This window comes from Amblyomma americanum, chromosome 5, assembly GCF_052857255.1.
Source record: "Amblyomma americanum isolate KBUSLIRL-KWMA chromosome 5, ASM5285725v1, whole genome shotgun sequence".
Taxonomy (NCBI): Eukaryota; Metazoa; Arthropoda; class Arachnida; order Ixodida; family Ixodidae; genus Amblyomma; species Amblyomma americanum.
Genome location: NC_135501.1, coordinates 34595977 through 34619874, shown reverse-complemented (window position 1 = coordinate 34619874; position 23898 = coordinate 34595977). Strand labels below are relative to the sequence as shown.

At 49.6% G+C, this 23898-nt stretch overlaps 1 protein-coding gene across 1 annotated transcript in view; it reads left to right on the top strand.

Moving 5' to 3' along the window:
- Trap1 (TNF receptor associated protein 1) overlaps positions 1 to 23898 on the top strand; it is a 57313-nt gene that overhangs the window by 20114 nt on the left and 13301 nt on the right. Inside the window, exons 3-4 of the mRNA XM_077664729.1 lie at positions 345 to 731; positions 14051 to 14266. Of these exons, the coding sequence (XP_077520855.1) occupies positions 345 to 731; positions 14051 to 14266 (603 nt within the window). The remainder of the gene's footprint in view (positions 1 to 344; positions 732 to 14050; positions 14267 to 23898) is intronic.

Here is a 23898-nt window from a genome sequence, read left to right as displayed (position 1 = left end):
TATCGAATACTTTACTATTCGACCGAATATTTGAAATTATCGAATATTCGCGCATGTCTAGCATTTACCGTTGCATTCCTGGTGTGTCGAACATGAGACTTCCTTCATCCTTTCATTATGCCATGCTATTCTGTGTGGAGAGAATCTTTTGCCCATTTTAAAAACCAAGTTCTCTAAACACCTTATGTGTACAGAGGTGAGGAAATAAAAATGAAGTGCCTGAACGGGTCACGCACATGTGGAGACTTTTCTCTCACAACTTAGGAGGAGATTGTCGATGGTCTGAGAACGAAGGTTAGTCCCTGTTTTCACCAGTCTGACAATTCTCCGGTTGGATGCTGCAGGTGGTGGAGAGCCTGGGCACCATAGCCCGGTCGGGCTCGAAGGAGTTTCTCCAGAAGCTTGCCGCCAACGATGGAGCTGCCGGCTCCATCATTGGCCAGTTTGGTGTTGGCTTCTACTCGGCCTTCATGGTGGCCGACCGGGTGGAGGTGTTCACACAGTCGCGCCGCACGGGTGCGAAGGCAGTGCGCTGGAGCTCGGACGGTTCGGGCCAGTATGAGCTGTCCGAGGCTGAAGGTGTCCAGGAGGGGACCAAGATTGTGCTGACACTCAAGCCGGACTGTGCTGACTTTGCAGACGCCAAATTTGTGCGCAAGGTGATTGAGAAGTACAGTAACTTCGTGGGCAGCCCCATCTACCTCAACGGGCAGCGGGCCAACACGCTGCAGGTAAGGGCTGGCATACATCTGTGTTTCTGGGTTGTTTGTTGCAGCACCTGAGACACCATGTCGGTAATACTAGCTTGTTGGTTTTGGCTAGTTGGTACATGTTCTGAATTTTAAAGTTTTAGTAAAAAGTACAGGGTCATTATAACACACAACACCAGTGCCACTCATGTGTTCTCCGTCCCTGTCTTTTGCACTGAAATTTTTAAATCCAGGACTGTGTCAGGGTTGCTGAGCTGCGGTAGGATGTTAAAAAGTCTTAGCTTTTGGAGTGCATAAGGGATAAAAAAAAAAATAACCAGACTGGCTAGCATCAACTCCTGAAATTTACTGTATCTAGGACAGTGTTAATTGGAGAGACATGGGAGAGACGTTTGCTCTGTAATGGGCATAATATGCTGCTGCTGCTGCTGCTGCTGCTGGCTGGCTGGCTGGCTGGCTGGCTGGCTGGCTGGCTCCCACACCACCACACATAAAGAAAACAAGGTAAAAAAAACGGTTGGAGGACTCCTGTGCTGCACTTATGAATTGATGCGACAGCATACGCCATTTGGTGCGTCATCTGATGCTGATGCGACTCTTCTTTGACTCATCATCTGCTGCTATTTTCAATTGTTTCAATTGATTATTTGATCAGTTACACACTCTAAATTTTCTTATTTAGCATCATCAAGCATTGGCTTTTCATTCTGAGCATTTTGACACTTTTGAACCTCCTTTTTTCAATTTTTTCATTTTGCCATTCCTTTAATTAATACAATGATTTCATTAACTTGTCATCACCTATCACACACCAGTGAATCACAAAAAACTATCTGCCTCAATTCGAATAAATACGGTATTCTAAGATGTAAAATGCCTGTGCATGGTATGGCAAGACTAGCACGGTTGTAGCAGAGATCTTTCTTGGCAAGCACAGCTGCTTTTTAAAGAAGATTTACATCTCGCTGCAATGTGGGAACTGGCAGCACATGCTGATGCAAGTCTCACCTTCACATTTATTTTCTGCTTGCTGGAGATGTGGGTATGTGCTTTTACAGTGTGCTTGGCATACATAAAAAAACAATATACCTAAGATATATATTGAAAATTATTTTTTTTTTCAGTGTGCCAATCTACATAAGATATTGATACGTGCCACTGTAGAAGAAGTAGAAGCGCCCGCATTTGTAGAGAAAGAAGATGATTCTCTCTTGCTCGCGCGCTCGGACCACTTAGGAATTGCTGCAGTTTTACGTGTCTTCTCCGGAGGTTCTCCTTCGAATTGCTCGTAACATTTGGTGGAGCAGTGCTGGCTACGCTTCCCGACTACCGCACTCTGCACAGCATCACTACGGACCTCACACCTGTCCACCAGTGACCCAGCCGCTGTATCCGCAGAGAGTCGCCTGAATTTGGGCCTCTTCTCCCGCTCACAAGAACAACGCAGCCTCGGCCACCGAGTCCAACTGACATTGCCACTGACACCAGGTCCCCGGCGCCGACCCAGCCTAGCCTGTTGAGTCCAACTGCCATAGCCACTGACACCTGGCCCCTGGTGCCGATCCTTTGCCACCCACTGCGAACCCCGCCATCTTTTCACGGTGACGTGTTCGAAGACACTGAGAATTGGTTGGAGACCTTCGAGCGGGTCACCCGCTACAACAGCTGGAACGACGAGCGCAAGCTCCACAATGTATACAGTAGAACCCCGCTGTTACGTTCCTCACTGCTGCGTTTTCCCGGCTGTTACGTCGTTTTCGTCCGGTCCCGGCATAGCTCCCATAGGATCCAATGTATTGGGTACCCCGCTGTTACGTTGTAGCTGCGAAAACGTTCCCGCATGATACGTCGCAACCTGGCACCCCGAATCCTGCCGGGCAACGCGCGCCAACCGCTATTTTGACGAGTCTTGGCCAGGCTTGGCTACGGAATTGGCTACAAGACCATGGCCTCCGAGATCACCCCCTTGCACGCGCGTGGGTAATCTCGGAGGCCATAAAAAGCCGCACGCGAGTTGAAGAGATTGCCACTAGATGGCCACTGCCTCGTCAGCCGTAGCGAGTAAAACCCGCGGGCCCGCAGCAATCCAGTCTTTCTTGTTTGTGCGGTTCAACCCATCCGAGTCGTCCGTGTCCTTCCGTCAACAGCTACGCTGCCTACGCCTCGTCAGGCCTCGCTAATCCAGTCTTTCTTGTTTGTGCGGTTCAACCCATCCGAGTCGTCCGTGTCCTCCCGTCAACACCTACGCTGCCTACGCCTCGTCGGGCCTCGCTAACACCGCGAGCGATTTGTCGTCCTTTGATGGCGTCGCGCAAGCGCAAGGCGCTTTCCCTCGAGGAAATGCTGGATGTTCTCAACGCAGTCGACAGGCAGCCAGCGCGGAAAAGAGTCGACATCGCCTCAGACTGTGGTGACGACGAGGAGCACGAGCCGCATGATTCCGGGGAGTTGGCGGACACGAGCTTCGGAGAAGTCGTCGCGGCTCTGGACCTCCTCCGCAGTTACGTCGCACCTCAAAGCAACGCTGAGAGCAATGCGGCTTTCCAGGCTATCGAGAAACGCGTGGTGTTTTCCAGCGAGCGGAAAAAACCGCAATTGACCATTCTCGATTTTTTTAAGACCTAAGCTCACTTGATGTCGAAATAAATTGTTTCAAGGCAAAGCTGCACTGTTTTCATTAATTTTCGGACCTTTCCTCACTGTTGCGTTTTCCCGGCTGTTACGTTTTTTTTTCGCGGTCCGGTGAAAAACGTATGAACGGGGTTCCACTGTATTTTGCTCTGGAGGAGTCTGCCCATACGTGGTTTGAAAACCACGAGACTACCCTTCCCACCTGGGAGAGACGTTTTGCCGGAATCTCCTGGCTGCATTCTCCGACGCGGACCGCCGGAAGAGCCGAAGCTGCGCTGCACTCCCGAAATCAGCCCACGAACACGTACATCGAGAACATGGCCCGTCTATTCAAGCGTGTCGACCCCAACATGACAGAGGAGAACAAGCTTCGCCATCTCATGCGAGCGGTTAAGCAGGAGGTCTTCGCAGGCCTCGTATGCAGCCCACCCCGCACTCTAGCGGAATTTCTCTCTGAGGCGACCACCATGGAGACGACACTCCAACAACGGGCCCGCCAGTACAATTGGGACATCAACAGCATTGTGCCCGAAACCTTTTCGTCGTGCCTCGGCGGCAGTGCAGACACCTTGCGTGAACTGATTCGGTCAGTTGTCCGGGAGCAACTCCAACGATTCGGTCTGCCCCAGGTTGCACCTGCGCCACTGGCAGCGCTGACAGAAGTCGTCAGGGACGAAGTGTGGCAGGTTGCGCAGGCACCTCCTGTTCCTGAAGTGCCACCCCAGTTCGATTCGAGACCCACATACGCATCCGTTGTACGTCGCACGGCTGGCTACGGTCCCGCTACTCCGACGCCTGCCATGGGCAGCATCCGCACTTGTCACGCAACCGCACCTGGCTACTGTATCTCCTCAACGTCTCCCGTCAGTAGCACTGCCCCATATTATGCAACTGCACCTGCTACAGCTGAGCCACGTCCTCAGAAGTCGGATTTGTGGCGTACACCGGACCATAGGCCTCTGTGCTACCACGGTGGGGAGCCCGGTCATCTCTACCGAGCCTGTCCGTACCACCAAGTGGGACTTTGCGGTTTCCGTCCCGACGCTCCTTCTCCTTAGAACGGTGAACGACCGCCAGAATAGCTCTGCTGGCCGTCGCTCTCCCAGTACGCATCGGGAAAACTAACACCAGCGACCTCTGCAGGCAAGGCCGCTGATGTCTAGGCGTGTCAAGTTCCTGCATCGCGAAACCATCGAGCCGACGATACCTGGACAGAGAGCGGCAGTGACAGTACCCAATACGCTGCATCCGATTTGCGGGTGACAATAGATGGCACTGAGGTTATCGTGCTGCTCGATACCGGTGGTGATTATTCGGTTATGAGCCGTGCCTTGGCTTGAGACCTTAAAAGGGTTTTGACACTGTGGACAGGGGCCCCCATGCGCACCGCTGGTGGCCACTTAATTTCCCCTGTTGGCTAGTGCACGGCTAGAGTTGGAATTCATGGTTTCACGTACGTTGGTGAATTTCTCGTGCTCTCCGAGTGTTCCAGAGACTTGATTCTGGGGACCGTCTGCCTGCAGGCGTGCGGCGCAGCGATTGACTTTAAGGACGCACGTGTCACGTTCTTGACCAAACAGCCGTGGCCCGCTCTGGCTCCCGAGATCCTTGCAGCAACGCTCTGCGCATTGTTGAGAATGACATCACGGTGCCGCCGCAGTGCGGTGTCTTGGTTCTTGTGCGGAACGACCTGTTTCACAACTACGAGGGCCTGGCGGACGGCCATACTCCACAGCTGCTTGAGCGGGGCCTTGTCATTGCCCGAGGTCTCGTCTGACTGCGTGACAGCCGTACCCACGTCCTCCTGACCAACTTTTCTAACGAATATCAGCACCTCGTCAGAGGCACGGCTATTGCCTTCCTCCACGACGTTGCTGGGGTCCCAGGTTTGTGCACCGTGGGAGGACCCACTCCAGACGATGCTGGCCCACACCACGCACTTTAGTCAAAATAAATGCGGCCCTGCCATCTGTTCAGAAGGATCATCTGTCGGGCCTCTTGGCAGACTTTGCAGACTGTTTCGCTACGTGCTCGAAGGTCGGCCACATTCCACTCGCCAAGCACCGTATCATCACTGGTGAGACTACGCGACCCATCTACCAGCGCCCCTACCGTGTTTCCCTGATGGAGCGAGAAGCCATTCAGAATCAGGTTGCCGAAATGCTTGCGGACAATGTCATTCAGCCGTCCACCGGCCCATGGGCATTGCCTGTTCTTCTTGTAAAAAAAAAAAGACAAAACTCTCCCTTTCTGTGTTAACTATAGAAAACTTAATAACGTGACCAAAAATGACATTTACCGACTGCCCAGGATCGACAACGCGCTCGACCGATTGCGGGACGCCCGATACTTCTCGTCATTAGATCTTAAAAGCGAGTGCTGTCAAATCGAAGTGGACGAGAGAGACCCAAGAGAAGACTGCTTTCGTGACGCCCGACGGCCTCTATGAGTTTAAGGTGCTCCCGTTTGGTCTGTGCTCAGCACCAGCCACGTTTCAACGCATGATGGACACCATTCTCTCCGGCTTGAAGTGGCAGTTCTGCCTGGTGTACCTGGTCCATGTCGTTATATTTTCGACCACGTTTGACCAACACTTGGAGCGGTTGCGCATTGTGCTACAAGCACTCAAATCCACACAACTCACCATCAAAGCTGAGAAATTCAATTTTGGCTTTGAGGAATTTCGCTTTCTTGGTCACATTGTCAGTGCACAAGGTGTTCGCCTGGACCCTGACAAGGCCGCTGCCGTCTCAGGTTTTCCACACTCAACTGACAAGAAAGCCGTTCGCCAGTTTTTGGGTCAGTGCTCGTATTATCGTCGGTTTGTTCAAAATTTCTTGCGAGTTGCCGAACCGTTGAATTCACTGACTCGTGACGACACGCCCCTCGTTTGGGGAAGCAAGCAAGAGACTGCATTTGTCGAGCTTCGCAGCCGTCTACAACGTACTCCGATACTCGCCCATTTCGACGAACACATTGCCACAGACATCCACACTGATGCTAGCAATGTTGGCCTTGGTGCGGTACTGATCCAGTGGCAAGGCGGTGCCGAACGGGTCATCAGTTATGCCAGCCGAACACTTACGCACTCCGAGACCAATTATTCTACGACAGAGAAAGAGTGCCTTGCAGTGATATGGGCCATCAGCAAGTTCCGGCTATACCTCAGCGGCCGACCCTTCCATGTGGTAAGCGACCACCACTCCTTATGATGGCTGGCTGGTGACCCTCAAAGACTCCTCAGGATGCTTGGCTAGATGGAGCTTATGCTTGCAAGAATATGACAACAGTCGTCTACAAGTCGGGCCGTAAGCATCAGGACGCGGACTGTTTGTCGCGTGCGCCTATCACAATCGGTCCCGAAGAACCCGCTGATGGTTTTCCTTTCCTGGGCGCTGTTAGTACGACCCAAATGGCGCGCAGCTTCAGCAGGCGGACTCAGAGTTCGCACCCCTCATCAATTACCTTGAAGGCCTTCACTTTACAATCTGGTGTTCTCTACAAGCGCAACTTTGCCAGCAACAAAGAAGCGTTCCTGCTTGTCGTACCATTTCAGTTGAGGCCAGAGATTTTGAGTGTCTGTCATGATGTACCCTCCGCCGGCCATCTCGGAGTAAGTCGTACACTCGCGCGGATTAAACAAAAGTATTATTGGCCCAGGCTACTCCCATCGGTGCGGGCCTACGTGAAAACTTGCCGTGACTGCCAACGTCGGAAGTCTCCTCCGTTGAAACCAGCCAGATTTCTTCACCCCATCGATCCACCGAGGACCCCTTTTCACCAAGTGGGCATGGACCTCCTTGGCCCTTTTCTGAAGTCTTTGTCTGGAAAGCATTGGATTTTCGTTGCCACCGGCTACCTGACACGGTACGCTGAGACCACGTCCCTTGTTAAAGGCACTGCTGCTGAAGTGGCGCAGTTCTTCATCCACAACATTGTCCTGTGTCATGGAGACTCCGCCGTTGTTGTTACTGACCGGGGAACTGCTTTCACTGCCCGCTTAATCCAGCCCGTGATGACTCTGACACACAGCAGCCATCGACGCGCTACGGCCTATCACCCACAGACAAACGGGTTAGTAGAGCAACTCAACCGCACACTAGCCGACATGCTTTCTATGTATGTTGACGTCGAGCATCGAACTTGGGACACCATTCTGCCGTACGTAACGTTTGCGTACAATACCGCCCTGCAGGAGTCAACCTGACTGACCCCCTTTCAGCTTGTCTTCGGTCGGCAAGTGACCACTCCGTTGGATGCTATGTTGCCCGTTGACCCCTACTGTGACTCTTACGCTGACCTCGACGCAGACACCTTCGTTCAGCATGCTAAGGAAGCGCGGCAGTTGGCATGCCTGTGAATTAACCGTCAACAAGACTGACGCTGCTAGTTACAATCTTGGACGCCACTTCTCCAGTTACGCGCATGGCGACTTGGTGTCGGTTTGGACACCTGTTCGCCGCCGCCATCTTTCTGAAAAGTTGCTGCGCAGATACTTCGGCCCTTACGAAGTAGTGCGCCGCATCAGTGATGTGACTTATGCAGTTGCTCCCGCCCAAACCGCTTGCTCATCGCGCTGGTCGCACCGTACTGAAGTCGTGCACATTGTTCGCATGAAGCCTTACCATGACAGACTACCTGACTGTACAGCGGTTCACCGCAGCTGTGTTTTCGCTGACATTTCCCTCCTTGCTGCATCGTGGCGATGCTGCAGAAGAGGGGGCAGTGATACGTGCCACTGTAGAACTAGAAGCGCCTGCATTTGTAGAGAAAGAAGATGGTTCTCTCTCGCTCGCGCGCTTGGGCCACTTAGGAACCGCCGCAGTTTTACTTGTCTTCTCTGGAGGTTCTCCTTCGAATTGCTCGTAACAATATATAGTTAAACCCGGATGTAATGAACCTCCATATAGTGAATTCCTCGATGTAATGAAGTTTTTTAACTCCCCATTGCCGCCCCCATTGAAGTGCTTGTGTTTGAGACCTCCATGTAACGAACGTGCAACGGCGGTTGACCTTGATATAACAGACTCGCTAAGCCGACCATCTGTTAGCCTGTGCTGAATTACAAAATTTGGGAGAAAAGTTTCACGACGATAAAGCATGAAGTGACATGAGAGGAACTCCAATGATTGCAACTAGCGACCACAGATGACTCATCGCGCTGTGCTCCAGCGCTAGCCCATCTCCCTTGCTTTTGCTTTTGGAACGCCGTACCACGTGGCACTACAGCAGTTCATGCCCAAAAGCAACGAAAAATGATAGGGCATAACAAAAATGAAATGGCACGAGCAGTGCGCGGCCATTGCTGCCGCGTCGTACATTGCTCGCGTGATTCTGGTGCCGATAACTCTCGCGTGTCGGGAGCAGGGATGGTTGAGAGCACCAGCGATGCAAGGCGAAGTGTCCGTTTCCTGGGGCAACAGTGGAGGGCAGACAGAGAGGGAACATACGTGAAGAAGCATGTGCCTCCGTGACGGGTCTACGGTGGCGGCACGGCGTGACCGCGCGCTCTCCTCACTCTCCTCTGGCTCGACCATGCCCCCCCTCTCTCACTCTCCCAGCCCCACTCGTAGCTGCGTTGCGCAAGCTGCGGCCGCCGTGGCGGATGTGGCGGCGGCAGCTGCGGCAGTCGCGCTATCAGCGCGATCGTGGAACGTTTTTCGGTGTTTATGACTTCAAGTAATGGGTTTTTCTGTAAACATTTTGAAGGTGATTTCACCTACATTCATTTCTTATTTTGGTTTCCGTTCTGCATTGTCTTTTCGGGTCTTCTTGCAAAAACTGGATGTAACGAAAAATCCCGGACTATTTTCAACTTCGTTATATCCAGATTTAACTGTATTGAAAATTCAGCATAAGATCCTGGCTTAGTTTATTATAATAAAAATTGAAAGAACCCATTGAATTCTGCATTATCTTGACAGGGCCTGCCTGGATTGCATACAGCCTTTCTCATTATCACAGCTTGATAGCCTGGGGTGGTGGTGCCTTACTTCCCTTGAAGGTATGCTCCTTGGGAACTTGCACACATATCCCGGTGTTTGTCCCTGCCCTCAAAACATGCTGCAGTCTTCTCTTGGAATACAGTTAAACCTCGATGTAATGAACTTAAACGCAATGAAATCCTCGATGTAACAAAGTATTCTAGTTTTTATAACTTCACGTCCATAGAACACCATGTATTTTTAGCTTCAATATAACAAAATTTCATTGCTGGCTGGAAACAAACGAGGAAAAATTGTATAGTGGGTGCGAGTGGTTCAGTGGAGCGCATATGTAACGTAGGCGCCGCCTGGCTTTCACATACAGGACGCATAGGCAGATGCAATTACGACGATGATCATAGTGTCGAGCATGCCGCCGGCCGCGCCGTCAGAAGTAGTACGGGCAAGGCTGGCATAAGCGTCTGCGTAGCCTTGGCAGCCCCTGCCAGGCCAGCCAGCGGCGCACTTTATCTCGCCCAAAAACTGTGCTCTATTGCATTTACAGATCCCAAAGCTTTGCAAGAGGACTGGAAAGGTCAGTGCCATTGGCACACTTGTCAGCTGTGGAGCCCTTCACGCGCTTCAAACGTGACAACCTCGCTTCTCACTGAGACGATGCGCGTATGTACAGACACACTCGCGCTTATAGTGGACAAAACGAGGAGCGGAGTAGGCCTGATTTCATTTCACTCACTTGCGATTGGAGGACACTTTTTGCTCTCGCCGACATGGAGAAAGAAAGGAGTGTAAGGGGAGGGAGAGAGGCAGATGGTGGGGCCTGCCGTGAGGCTGCCACCGATGGCCACGAGCTCGCAGTGGTGGCAGCGCCTGAGCACGTCGACATGTTGGTGGTGTGCTCAGGGCACTTACAAGAGGATTATGATGACAGCAAAATCAAAACTCAAGACGAGTACATTGTTCCTGTCACCCGCAAGGCACGTTGCTGAGGCGGCTCGTCAGCTCGCAACATAAGCAAGATGCACGTAATGCTGTTGCTGCTGGAAAAGAAAGGGCAGGAGGACCACTTTGATCGTAAATAAAAGTTTTTCTTGCCAGTTATCTGCAGTGCGTTTTTGGTAGATTCTTAGCATTCTAGGAGGCGAATTTCAGTGTAGTGAAATTCGAGTATTACGAAGTAAACTGAGTATTTTACCGGCATCATTAAATCAAGGTTTAATTGTAGTAACCAACTGCTGCGTCTCTGGTCTATCTTTTGGCTCAGATCTCTGCACAGCAGTTGTTTCAGCTTGTGAAATAGCCAGAATTGCATAGATTCATATAACAGCTGTGGCGTGCTACCAGATTTCGGCTATCCCAATTCTGCAGCAAAATAATGCGAGATAAGATGAATGAGCAGCAGTATTTTCTTGATGGAACTCCCAGCTGCTACATTTCCACTGTTTTTTTCTCATGATGTACCTCAAATGGCAAAGGCCTGCAGTTTATTGCTAATCTTTATGTGATGTCGTGGAGGAGCAAAGAAAACTGCCAGTATGTTCTTCACGTCGCTTTCACTTTGCCGTCCATTCCTGTGATGTTGCTACCCTGATGACTTCTGCTATCTGGTAGTCCAAACTGTAGTTGTAAACCAACGTTTCCTCTTGTGTTCTAGGGTTCTGGCACAGAGGGACTTATACCCCTGCCACACGGCAAATCTAATGTCATTCCCATCGAATGACATTTGTTCGACTTAATGTCATTTATTCTGCATGCTGCTACACGGCCAAAAGTAATGCCATTTGCAAATGATGGCGATTGCGATGAAGAAAAAGTGCAGCATAAAAACATTTCGATCTATGCTTCAATATGTTTCGAAAAGTATTGTTTTGCGAATGGAAACCGATTTCAAAATTTTAATCCTCGTTTCAATAACGCGTTGATCACTGCTATCCACCAGGAGCCCAAGCCAAGCCAAAGTTCAGCCAGCGGCGGCAGACAAATGGCGGACGTCACTACGTCGCTTTGTGCAATGGATTCGCGGCAGCGTAATGCGCTCGGTTTTTTGCTCCGCCCTCGGCCATCGCGGATCCAGCAAGAATAAATAACAAACAACTCCGAGCACACAACTACCGCAGCAATTGACACAGCCAGCACTCCAGACTCCGGCAACACAACGCACGCGCCTGCCGCTGGCTCATGGGCTGGCTACGGCTGGCTTTGGGCCACGCTACACAAAAAAGCCAAAAAACATGCCTGCTCGTCCATTCCGGTTAGCTGGTAGCGAGAGTGACAGTTTTATTTTTTCTGGTGCTATTCGTTATTATTATATAAATAAATGAACGACCACAGAATTATACGGGCATTGAAATATTATAATGCTTGTGTCGCGTTTGAAATTTATGTTCGGTGCATATTCTCACCAAGTCTCTGGTGTCGAGGGAACACATTAGCTCGGAGTTTGCTGGCGAATGAGTTCCCCAAACTCATTCGATACCTAATGTCGTTTTCATCGAATGTCATTATATTTTCTCGTGTGGCAGCAAACTAATGTCGTTTTGAACTAATGTCATTCGATGGAAATGACATTAAATTTGCCGTGTGGCAGGGGTATTAGTCAGGACAGAGAATTAAGCATGAGCATATAGTGCATAAGAAATATACCTTTCGAGTGTAAAATGGCAAGGTTTACATGTAAATGTGAAAGAGCCATGGTAGAATCAGTGATGCTCCAGCTGCTCCATTTGCACCATTCTGGTACATATACATTTTGCTGCACCATTCTGCTCCAAAAATTGCTGATGGCCTAGCTCTGTTAGGCCAGGATATGCGTAGCGAAAACGCGGAGACTTCTGCATCGGAAGAGTGCCTTCACTAGATGCACCTTTATTCATGGTTAAAGCTTGAGCCGTCGTGGCAGAGTGGTAGCGTCTTCGCCTCAAATGCCAAAGGCCCTGGTTCGATTCCCATAGATGCCGCCACCGAATACGTTGGTTAGTGGTTAAGCGTAGGCTCTGTTAAGGCGCATTTATACTCCGGCGTAACGCGCGCGCGCGCGCTGCACGGCGACGTCATGTCGGCCAAAGCGAGACCCTCTATACTCCAACTGCGCTTGACCGCCGATGAGGTCGGCGGCTTTGGCGTACTCTGACTGTGGAGACTTGGAGCACGTCTCTATTTCGCACCGAGTGCGCCAGCCGCCGCCGGCCCGGCCAGACCGGTTCGGCTCCGCGGCGAGGCGCGTATTGTGACCTCGTGTGCACCTTAGCTGCACCAGAAAGAAGACGCGGTCACAGGAAAACAACTATTTTTGGAACCATTCAGGCTTTCAGTTGGCCACCTACTAAAACACCTCCGCAGTTGGCTACCCAAGGTGTTGCTGGGCTGGTTTGTGATAGAATTTAGCAGCATTCGCACACATGCAGGAAGAAAAGAACTCGGGAAAGGCGGCTAAGTCACTTTTTTTGAAGCTGGCTCCCCCCTGCTCCCCAGCAGGCATTGCAGCAGACGACGCAGTGCCCAGTGGTCCTTGTGAAAGTGCGTGATTTTCGGCACACTTTTTGGCGTGCAGCTTAGATAGCAAGGGCCTCTCCTGAGTTTTCCTTCCTCCATGTTTGCGCATCATGTCAGTTGCATCAAAAGGTTGCATCATGTCAGTCAACCCTGAAGCGGGCTGAAGTCATATCTTTTGGGTTGAACAAAAACTTGGAGCAGGTCCAGCGAGGTCAAGCATTGTTGGAACAAGGGAATTTCAGCCTTGCTGATTCACTTTGCGAGCTTGATGAATTTGTAAAAAATTCCAAGAAGCGTTGAGATAGTGCCAATATGAAAAAAAGAATGGTTCAAGTGAATGTGTACTTTGGACTTCTAGTCAAACATGTTTGGCTGAACTTGTGTGCAAGTCAGTGCCAGCATTAATAAATTGTTTTGTCACTTTTTTGTGAGCACCTTTCTTCTGTTTATTTTTCTTCCTTAACTACACATGGCTGAACCTGATCTCATTAGTAACAAACTCTTCTGGGTGACACCTTTATTCCATTCGGGCTGCTCCCGAGTTCTCCAGAATTGTTGTTCTGATACAAAGGTGCTCCAAAAATTTCTCCAGAACTTGAAATGGCTGGACTGGGGCAAATTTTTTCTGTCATGCCTGTCAAGTTTCATCCATATATGCTCTGTCCTCTGTTGGCAGCTACGGACTTGAGTTAAAATGGCGTGTTTCAGCAGTACTGAAAGCTGTGCAAAATGCAATGCAATTCATTATTTCTGTCTTCAAATCCTATCATAGGTTGCAAAATTGTTGGCAGCTGGCGTTGCTGAAGTGCAGTGCTATCACAAAAAAAAATTTCCTAGTGTTGTGGCCTATCAAAGGCACTCAGGATAGAGGCAAGTATGTGCTGAGGCTGTTGCGTGAAGGCGTTACTTTGAGCATTTGTATTGGCTAGGTTATTGGCTTTCTTCACGCGGCTGTTGTGCATGTGCCCCTCCTCTGTGGCCCTCTTCCACACTCCGCTGGTTGGAAACAAACCACCAGCGTCCACCACGCATGCATAGTTCGTGTTGGAGGCAGGCTCAGTTGGCGGCCGCCAGCGCTGGAAGCACACGCCTGCCACTTTGCGTGCATAATTGGTGCCTTGTGAAACCAAATCGCACCTGTGGCATTCCTGTGTGTCAGTTTTCAACCTGTTTTATGTGTAGCTGACAAATTTTTACGCGGTCCCAAGAGGGCGCCACATCTTGCGAAAAAAGGCAAATTCTGTACTGTGACTGTGAACCCTCCCCACTTCGCAGGCGCTGTGGCTTCTGGAGCCCCGGGACGTGACGCAGGCGCAGCACGATGAGTTCTACCGGTACCTGTCGGGGGCATTTGATGTGCCTCGCTTCACAGTGCACTTCTGCACGGACGTGCCCCTATCCATCCGTTGCCTGCTGTATGTGCCCGAGGGAAAGCCTGGCCTCTTCGACATGGGCCGTGACGGCTCCGGCGTGTCCCTCTACTCACGCAAGGTCAGTAGTGGCTCCCTCTACCTTAGGTTGGACATGAGGGCCGGGCACAACGCTCTATCAGCAGTGCTCGCCTCTGAATCTCATCCTTGTCATACATAGCACACATGCAGCAATGAGCATGTGTTACAGGCGCTAGCAACAACACTCTATGTTGTTTTTTGTGGTCGCTCTTCTTGGCAGTTTCACGCGATAGCATATCAGGATTGTTTGCTCACTGATGCTGCAGATTTGTGTCATGGCCACATATATCGGGCTCTTCCTGCCATTAAAGCATGAACCTGTCGGCACACTCATGACAATATCCTCAAAGTTCTTCGTCTGAGTAGAGATTAGGGTCGGCTATCAAAGGTCTTTCTGCTCTGCTCGCCAGTGCAGCTTTTATTGATGTGGCTCAAAGGACATTCCATCTTCATCTCTCTTGCCTACCCTCCCCAATACACTTCCATCATCTGTATGCCAGTGCAGCACATTGGTAGTCATGTAACGGCAGAGGTGAAGTGCAGACAACATCAATACAGTCGGCATAAACCAGCCCAACATCTCACTGACAGCCGACACATCATGGTAATGGCCGACACTGTAAAAACTATGAGGTTTTATTGGGGGAAATAAATGCGCCGGGCCTTCTTCTGAGGGATAAGAAAGGAACGACACTCTGGCTGGCACAGACAAGGCATTTGTTGCTGCAATAACAATAGACAGTTTTAGCTGTGCGTACGCAAAGAGTTAGCGTACGCGAGGAGTTTGCGGGGACGGTAGTGCGCATGCGCAGAACGCAAGCGCAAGCCTTGCGTCTTGCGTACGGTAGCCTTGCGTACGGTAGCCAGCGGAGTTTGCGTTGCGGCGCTTGCGTGGCTTGCGTACGCTAACTTTGACAAGATGGCGGCGCCCTGCTCGCCCGCTTCGGAATAAATACATGTCGCCGCTGCATTCTTCGACGCAATAGCTCGCTCAAATGGTAGCGGTTCGCTTTTATTTCGCCTAATCTTGCCCACACGTAGTGGTATAAGCGATAACTAGCCCCTGTTTTTCAGATAATTTGGCGATCTTCAAGCTCCTAGGCCTAATTATATCCAGTGTGTTTTCCTCGTAGCAACGACACCTGGCGAAGCAGTTTTCTAACTTTTAGCCAGATCTTGCATTTTCTTCGGTTTGCATAGTTTTTCTTCTTTTGAACAAAAAAGGCTCCCAATGCACTCACAGTAGTTATCAGTAATCACGGATGAAATTTTCTTCAACCGAGCGTTGATGTGGTTTGACTTCTTGTCACTAGATGGCGCCACGTGCGCCTGAGGGACGCTACGGCACGGTTAGCTAAAACTATACTTCGGAGCGGACAGCGTAACGCACGCAGCGCCGTAGCTCTTTGGGTACGCTAGCACTTGCGTACGCACAGCTAAAACTGTCTAATAACTCCAGCTAGCAACAAACAACGGTAAGAAGTCGAGGTCATCCTACTCACCAGCAAGTGCGACTTATATACCGGAAAATATGGTATATATCTGTGCCAAATGCTCACTTTTCTGTGCCAAAGGCACTTTTGGCTGCTCCAAAAGCTGCTCCAAAGTGAGCTCAGCCAATCAAATCACTGTATAGACATAAAATTTTTGGCAGGCTTTGATGTGGAAATTGCAACAAGCATGGGCACAGTAGCTGGCTATAAAATAATTAAAATCTTGAAAACCGTGAGGAATAGAGAAAAATCAATTGCATATTTGTTTTTAGGATGCCAAAATAGTGTACAAGGAAATTTAATCCCTGTAAGTTAAATATTTACAAAATTTGCTTGAAGATCAGTGTCTCCCCTTAAAGGGACACTGAGGAGAACCCTATCAAATTTTTTTTGTGAGCAATATCTGATAGTTCGGCATTTCATGGCTTTGTTGCCGCTTGTCCGGGAGCGAAAGATGCATTTATTTCAAAGAAATTTGGATTCGAAGTTGGAAAATTTTTTCCCGCCGCTCTGATTCAAACTTGAGAACTCTTATGACGACACGGAGAACTCTTATGACGCCACAGAATGGAGTGACGTGAAACGTGACGTAAACGGAGACTCCGTGATTTCTGACGGCTAGCGGTGCGGTCTAGCAGCTGCCGACATGAAAGCTACCGCCGCCGCACGTTGAAGGCATCTATCAGGGGTCGCTACTGTTGCTTCGTTTACGTTTGCACCGGCGTCTTGCCAGCGTTACGATGGATCCCGTTCCCGAACCCGACGACGTAGTTCTCGCAAAAGCTCTGGCCTGCATTTCAGCCACCTCAGCCCCACAGAGCGTGCGATGTTTTTGAAGGAGCACGGTTAGGTTAGGCGCCGGCAGGTGGTTTCCCCCTTCCTCAGAGAGCAGCCGTTGCAAACTAAATATCATAACCCCAGTGCGGGGAGTCGCGAGGCACCAGGACAAGGTCGGCGCCTTGCGCCCATCGGAGGTTGGCCGGGGCTTTGGGGCCAACGGATTGTGATTCCTTGAACGGCGCGGTTGCACAGCGCAGCAGGCGGCGTCGAGGTCTCCCACGGTTGCAAGGGCCAAGTTATTTATTTTTTGCCACAAAAAAAAATGGGTGCTCAAGGGCGATCGCGTTTAAAGTCGGCGGCTTGAAATTAAAGCCGGCGCTCGACGCTTCAACGGCTTCCGCTAGATCCAACGGGTCCACTGGATCTGGCTCTCTCGCCCACTTGCATGTACCTTCAGATATGTGCTGTGAATGGATTAAATTAGCTGAGCTCGAAAAGAACAGCTTCGGCCAACTGCCGCAGCTATTGAATACAACGCGCACCTCGCCGCGGAGCCAAATCAGTCTGGCTGGGCTGGCGGCGGCTGGCGCACTCGGCGCGAAAGAGAGACATGCTCCAAGTCTCCCCGCCAGTGCGGTCAGAGTGCGCCGAAGCCGCCGAACGCATCGGCGGTCACGCGCAGTTGGAGTATAGAGGGTCTCGCTTTGATCAACGTAACTTCGCCGTGCAGCGCGCGCGCGCCTCACCGCAGCATAAACGCGCCTTAACAGAGCCTGCGCTTAACCACTAACGAACGTATTCGGCAGCGGCATCCATGGGAGCCATTGAAACCTCCTGCCCACTCACTGAATAAAAGAAAAGAAGTCCTGCGCCGATGTTCGGAATCGAACCAGGGCCTTCGGCGTTCCAGGCGGACACGCTACCACTCCGCCGCGACGGCTCAAGTTACAGCCGTCAATAAAGGCGCATCTAGTGAATGCACTCTTCTGATGCGAAATCTCCGCGCTTTCGCTAGGTATATCCTGGCCTAACAGAGCTAGGCCATCAGCAATTTTTCTGAACTGCCTTGTACCTTGTCCCCCGTCCCTAATAAGCGATTTCCGTTCAGTAGTTTGAAGTTGACTGGCACAGCCGGGAATGTTTCGCCGGGCAAGCGGGCAAATACACAATTGCTGCCTTGTATGATCACCGACCATCGTGCCATCATAGCTTTTCATCGACCGTAGTGATCATCTGGCAAGCCTTAACAGGCTCCTTCAAAGGTTAACTAGCACTTGAAGCGGCACTTGGAGTTTTCTGCTGTTCGGCTCTTGTAAATCGAGGCGCGTCAAAAACAAAACCACGGGGCACGCAAAGCACATAGACGCGAAGCGCCATAACAAATCGAAACTCTCCTGGCCGCCTGTGGCGCCGACAAGCATCCGTTTTCTTTGCTTCCAACATTCAGGTTGTCTTTTGCCTGCCTTCCTTGTGTGATAAAAGTGCACTATTGGTTTTAAAACAAAACTTACTTCAATATTGATCTGCGCAACCAACATTTGTCAGCCTCAGAGATTCGCGAACCCATGTAGGATGGAAAATTCCTCCAAGGTGGCGTCTCTTGTCCTATGGCGTCACCACGCTTGTACTTGCAAGATTGGCCTGTGGTGGCGATACCTGTATTTTGGTTCTTGTTATTTTCTACCTTACAAGAGCTTTGTTTTCAGTAAGAGCGGCGTTTTTGTGATCAGGAGCTGGTATTCTATCGATACAAGCCAACTTCAATTTCTCCTCAGTGTCCCTTTAAACCTGAATTCCGTTGAGAAATTCTGTGTGGCAGCACAAGCGTGGCAGTTCAGTTGAATAATGTTTGTTTCAAAGCCATTTGAAATGCTTCTGCATACTGTAGTATTGACGCCCCCCCTGCATGCGCCACGCCCCCAAATTGGCAGCCTGTAATTTGAAAAAAAAAGAAAGTCAGCCAAAAGAATTGCTTTTTTTTATACGTCTTTATTTCTGCATAAAATAGGCCTAGCCTTGCGGCAGAAATGAGGGGCTTCATGGGGGTGGAGGTGGGGGAGGGGGAGGAGGGCCGGTCTCCACTTCTTCGAAGTGGGGTGGTCCTGTGGTCGGCTCTGCGAAGAAACGGCCAGGCCCTTCTTCTTCCTTGAAGTATAGGAGAAATGCCCGCCAGAGCCGGAGTGCGTCCGATGATCCGATGTGTAATGGTGGATCAACCCATTCCTGCAAGGTGCCAGGTCGGTGCCCGCCCAGGGACTGAAGTACTCGCTCCCGCACCACGTCAAAAGCAGGGCAGCGCCACAAAAGGTGTTCGGCTGTGCCTCTGGCTGGGCATGCCGGGCATTGAGGGGTCGGGTATGAGTGCGGGTTGATGAGAATTGCTTCATGTGTACATAATTTTGCCTGTGTGGTACCTCACGCTGGGAGCTGATAGACGAAAGTGCCTGCATGACCACGCACAAGTCATCCCGCGAGCTTGACTCTGCCTGTAACCACAAACATGCGGTGCTGCAGCGCTGCTAACTCGTCTTGTGTGCTCGGTGGCCACACCAGAAAGAACAAAACATTACCCTGCTCAAAAAACTAGAACCTAGAACGGGGTGCACCCATGCTAGTGCCATGTTTCTTTGTGGAGACGCGCCACCTGCCAGGCTCGGGCACAGTAGCAGCATGTTGTGCGCCCGGTGTGGCTAGGCCTAGCGTGCTTCGTATCGAAGTCGCAGCGAAAGTGCTCTGAATCTAGTCACGGTTTAATATAAAAGGTCTACCGTTGTTACCAGTTGACTATCACGCAATAACCTCACATTAAAATGAACTTATAATTGATTTTTGGAAGGCCTTCGACAATGAAACGCACGGAAAAGCAGGCCAGGCGAACACCACCTCACATTGACGGCCGCGGGTCGCATGCGCAGCGCACCGCTCCGCACTGTCGGTCAATCAAGCACCAGATCTATGGAGGATCTTGATCTTAACTTAAAATCACTCATCGTTTGCCAGTAAACTGTTCTAGCAACCTGTTTTACTTTTTGTGGTTAATTCGTGCCAGTCGTCGGGCGCATGTCCTATCATCCATACTTTCAATGCATTATGTATTGAAGGATTCACTGGGATTGTGCTGGTTCGTCATAGAAATGCATGTCGCAGCATAAAAAAGGAACTCATAATTGGGGTTTCGCTGTAGTTCGAAGAATTTTGTGGAAAAATGCCGCTTCCGTGTAAGGGCCACACCCCGTCAAAACCACAGAAAAAATGTGCGGCCCCTAAACTAGTATATATATGGTAGTTCTAAGGATGCAAATTTAGCAGTGCTGACTCTTTATGTGGTGAGTATTGCTGGGTTGTTGTTAAAGGGATGCTGCATTAAATTGCGACTTTCTGTCAAATCTGTCAATGCCGCACCGTGCTGGCATCGGTTCAGCTGTCACGCCTGGAAGCTCAGAGTTGGTGGCATGGAAATGTGAAACAGATTGAAAGTTATAGCCTCGAAAGTGGCAGTGGAAGTAACGATTATATCCTTCAGATTTTGAAATGACCATGGACTAGAGAAGAGACTGCTACGACCCCGATGCCTCATCAAGTGACGATGAGTAAAATGAGCCTGGAGGATGACATATTGCCCAGGCGTGCGCCTCGCAGTGGTAGCTGTCATGTTATAATCTAATTTGATATGTGCCGGACAAGTTTTTCTGCATTAGGTGTTAAAATATTTCCTTTGCCGAAGGTAAATCAAGGCATCACTTTCATTCATTGCTGCAGCCACACAAAAAGAGCAGCCGCAGCACTGGGATGGGGCTAAGGGAAGGTTTGCGATGAGATTTATACATCACGTAAGCAACGTGAACAGCAGAGTAAGTGCTCAACATATAAAAGCAACCAACTTAATTGCATCTGTGTAGCAAAAAAGTATGCAGCACATAGTTTTTGTGACTCGAGCATTGTAACTACGCTGCCAGACTTGCATGCGTAACTCAAATGAAGAAGATTTGGCGCACGAGTCTTGTGGCGTTGGCCTGTTAGTAAAGTTTCAACGTTGTTACTTTCTGATGGTCTCGGCCATGAGTGAACAACCTTTGTGCTCAATTTTTCTTTATTTCCGCATGCTCGCATGAAAACACTATTACATGATATATTTATTTTTGTACCCATTCAAGGAGGTTCGTTTGGTGAACGTACTGAAAATTCAGACTACGGGAGACGAGAGGGTTTATAATGTGTATTTCTGTCTCGCGTAGCTTCCGAGGTGATTTTTCATGGGAGGTTATTTGAATAAGCGAGAAAACTGGAACCAGTGAAAATCTTTCCGAACTGTCTCTTCAGAGAAAGATTTATGTTGCAGTCTCTGTCAGTTAAATTGCCGCGATAAAAATTCGGACCTAGAAGGTTTGTTACGAAGGCTAGCTGCACCACACAGATTCATTCTTCAGAGCTTAGCATCTTTTAGAAAGGCATGACATGGCGTGTCCCTTCCCTCGCCATGCTACTGTTACAATGCCCACCCTTCGCTGGCCTGGCAGCCGCGTGGATAAAATTCGAGCTGTATGGACTCCGGACACAAGTGATGGCACTTGCAGCGCATCCCTTGCGTTGCGCCTAGAGTCCACGCAGCTGCTGCAGGCACACGCCATGATGCTGATATGGCCGACCGGCGGGGTACGGAGGCAGGGAGCTTCCAAGGAGCAGCGGTTTGGGGCGCTGCCGACAGGTGCACCAGTTTAAGTAGAAATTAAGAGGAAAAATCCTTTCTCCTGGCATCATGCATAAGCCGATGTGGTTTCAGTTGACTTATGAATGCCAGCTCTCATTCCAGTACACAATTAGATCGCCTAAAATTTAATGCAGTATCACTTTAAGCACCCAAAAACTGCAACTTGTTAAAAGGTGCATGTTAACTCTTTCGTGCATGCCTAGCATGACTGGAGTCAGTGATTCTTTCAACTCAGTGGGGCTGTTTCCCGAGTGGTGCCAGTGCCATGATTGGGGGGTTTGTGTTGTCACGCTTTGTCGCTGACACAGCACACAACTTCACAAGTGGCTCCTAGGCCGACAGCCTCTATCCGACTTCCCATCCATCCTGTTCGTTCTTTTCCATTCCATCCTGCACCTAGTGCCCTCCAGTATGTATTCTAGCAACTGCAACATACATTAACACTTTCCTGCCCACACCTATTCCCATTGATACCCCGCCATCGATGGTTGCAAGTCCGTATTTACGCGCTTTCCGAGCGTTTGTGGACAGCCAGCGTCATCTAGTAAGCAATATGACAATTGTTCTTTCAGTTTCGGTTTGTTGTTTCGCGTTTTCGCTGTGTGGTGGTTTTAAACGATGCTCGAAGTTGGGTGATCCTCTCTCATGTCCATGATGGTGTCGACATCACGCTCCTCTGCTCCGTGCGAACGTCGCGCTTCCATTGATCCAGATACATTTGCGAGAGACGTTTTTGACGGATAGCAGCAGCGACTCAGAGGACAACTTCGGTTCGTCAGATTTTAGCACGGAAAGTGAAAGTGCGTCGATCCAGCCCGGAACGTCAACAGCCATCCATCGGTGACTTTCGCTTTCTCCGAATCGTTTTGCTGTAGCAAAATGGTGGTTTGAGCTAGTTGGTACATATTCACAATTTCACCAGCGCTGCGACTAGGAACAAGAACAGAGAAGGAAGACAAGGACAAGCGCTACTAACAACTGAAAGTTTATTTGAAAAAAACACAGATTATATGCACACAACTGACAACCCAAAGCGCCTGCGCTTCCCCCACCTGGCACGCAAAAGAGAGTTAAAAATCTAGATACAAAATTTCACACTCATGTAAGTTTACAGATGGTGTGCTAACGCACGTGTCGATGTTCTTGTGAATGTGATAGGCTTCACACAACTCCCTAGTTAACTGATCTGGATGACTGAATTTAATCTTAGCCCTGTTAAGCAGAGGAAAGCATGCTTTTTTGTTAGACACACCGGGTTTGTTTAGAAGACAATCTCTGTAATGAAGGGACAGATTTGATGAAGGAGCACCATTCAAAGAGGTTCTATGCTGACGTAAGCGTGTATTTATGCATTTACCGGTTTGCCCAATGTAACTCTTGCCGCATTTAAAAGGTATGTCATAAACCACTCCCTCTGCACATGGCACAAAGGTTGACTCATGATCCACCTGGCATGCATTTTTTCTTTTGCCTCTTATTTGCTTCTGTTCCCGGGCTCTTTTGTCAACAATAGCACAAACCTTGCCTAGTTTATTAGGGACCGAAAAGAGCACATTTACCCCATATCTAGTGCCAACCTGCTTAAGCCTATGGGATAACTGATGAATGTAGGGTATTACCGCATACTTCGTTCTGTCATTGCCGGAATTTTCCTGTGCTTCATGTCTACCAAACGACTTCATCTTCTTCAGGATCTTGTTGCTAGCAAGCGCCATCACATCTTTGGGGAAGCCCAGGCTAAGGCTAAGGTCAGCGGGCTTCCCCAAAGATGTGATGGCGCTTGCTAGCAACAAGATCCTGAAGAAGATGAAGTCGTTTGGTAGACATGAAGCACAGGAAAATTCCGGCAATGACAGAACGAAGTATGCGGTAATACCCTACATTCATCAGTTATCCCATAGGCTTAAGCAGGTTGGCACTAGATATGGGGTAAATGTGCTCTTTTCGGTCCCTAATAAACTAGGCAAGGTTTGTGCTATTGTTGACAAAAGAGCCCGGGAACAGAAGCAAATAAGAGGCAAAAGAAAAAATGCATGCCAGGTGGATCATGAGTCAACCTTTGTGCCATGTGCAGAGGGAGTGGTTTATGACATACCTTTTAAATGCGGCAAGAGTTACATTGGGCAAACCGGTAAATGCATAAATACACGCTTACGTCAGCATAGAACCTCTTTGAATGGTGCTCCTTCATCAAATCTGTCCCTTCATTACAGAGATTGTCTTCTAAACAAACCCGGTGTGTCTAACAAAAAAGCATGCTTTCCTCTGCTTAACAGGGCTAAGATTAAATTCAGTCATCCAGATCAGTTAACTAGGGAGTTGTGTGAAGCCTATCACATTCACAAGAACATCGACACGTGCGTTAGCACACCATCTGTAAACTTACATGAGTGTGAAATTTTGTATCTAGATTTTTAACTCTCTTTTGCGTGCCAGGTGGGGGAAGCGCAGGCGCTTTGGGTTGTCAGTTGTGTGCATATAATCTGTGTTTTTTTCAAATAAACTTTCAGTTGTTAGTAGCGCTTGTCCTTGTCTTCCTTCTCTGTTCTTGTTCCTAGTCGCAGCGCTGGTGAAATTGTGAATATGTACCAACTAGCTCAAACCACCATTTTGCTACAGTTCATTTCTAGTACATTGAGCTCTTTTCTATGTCCTAATCCCGCTCCTTTTGACAACCAGGCAGCCCTGGCT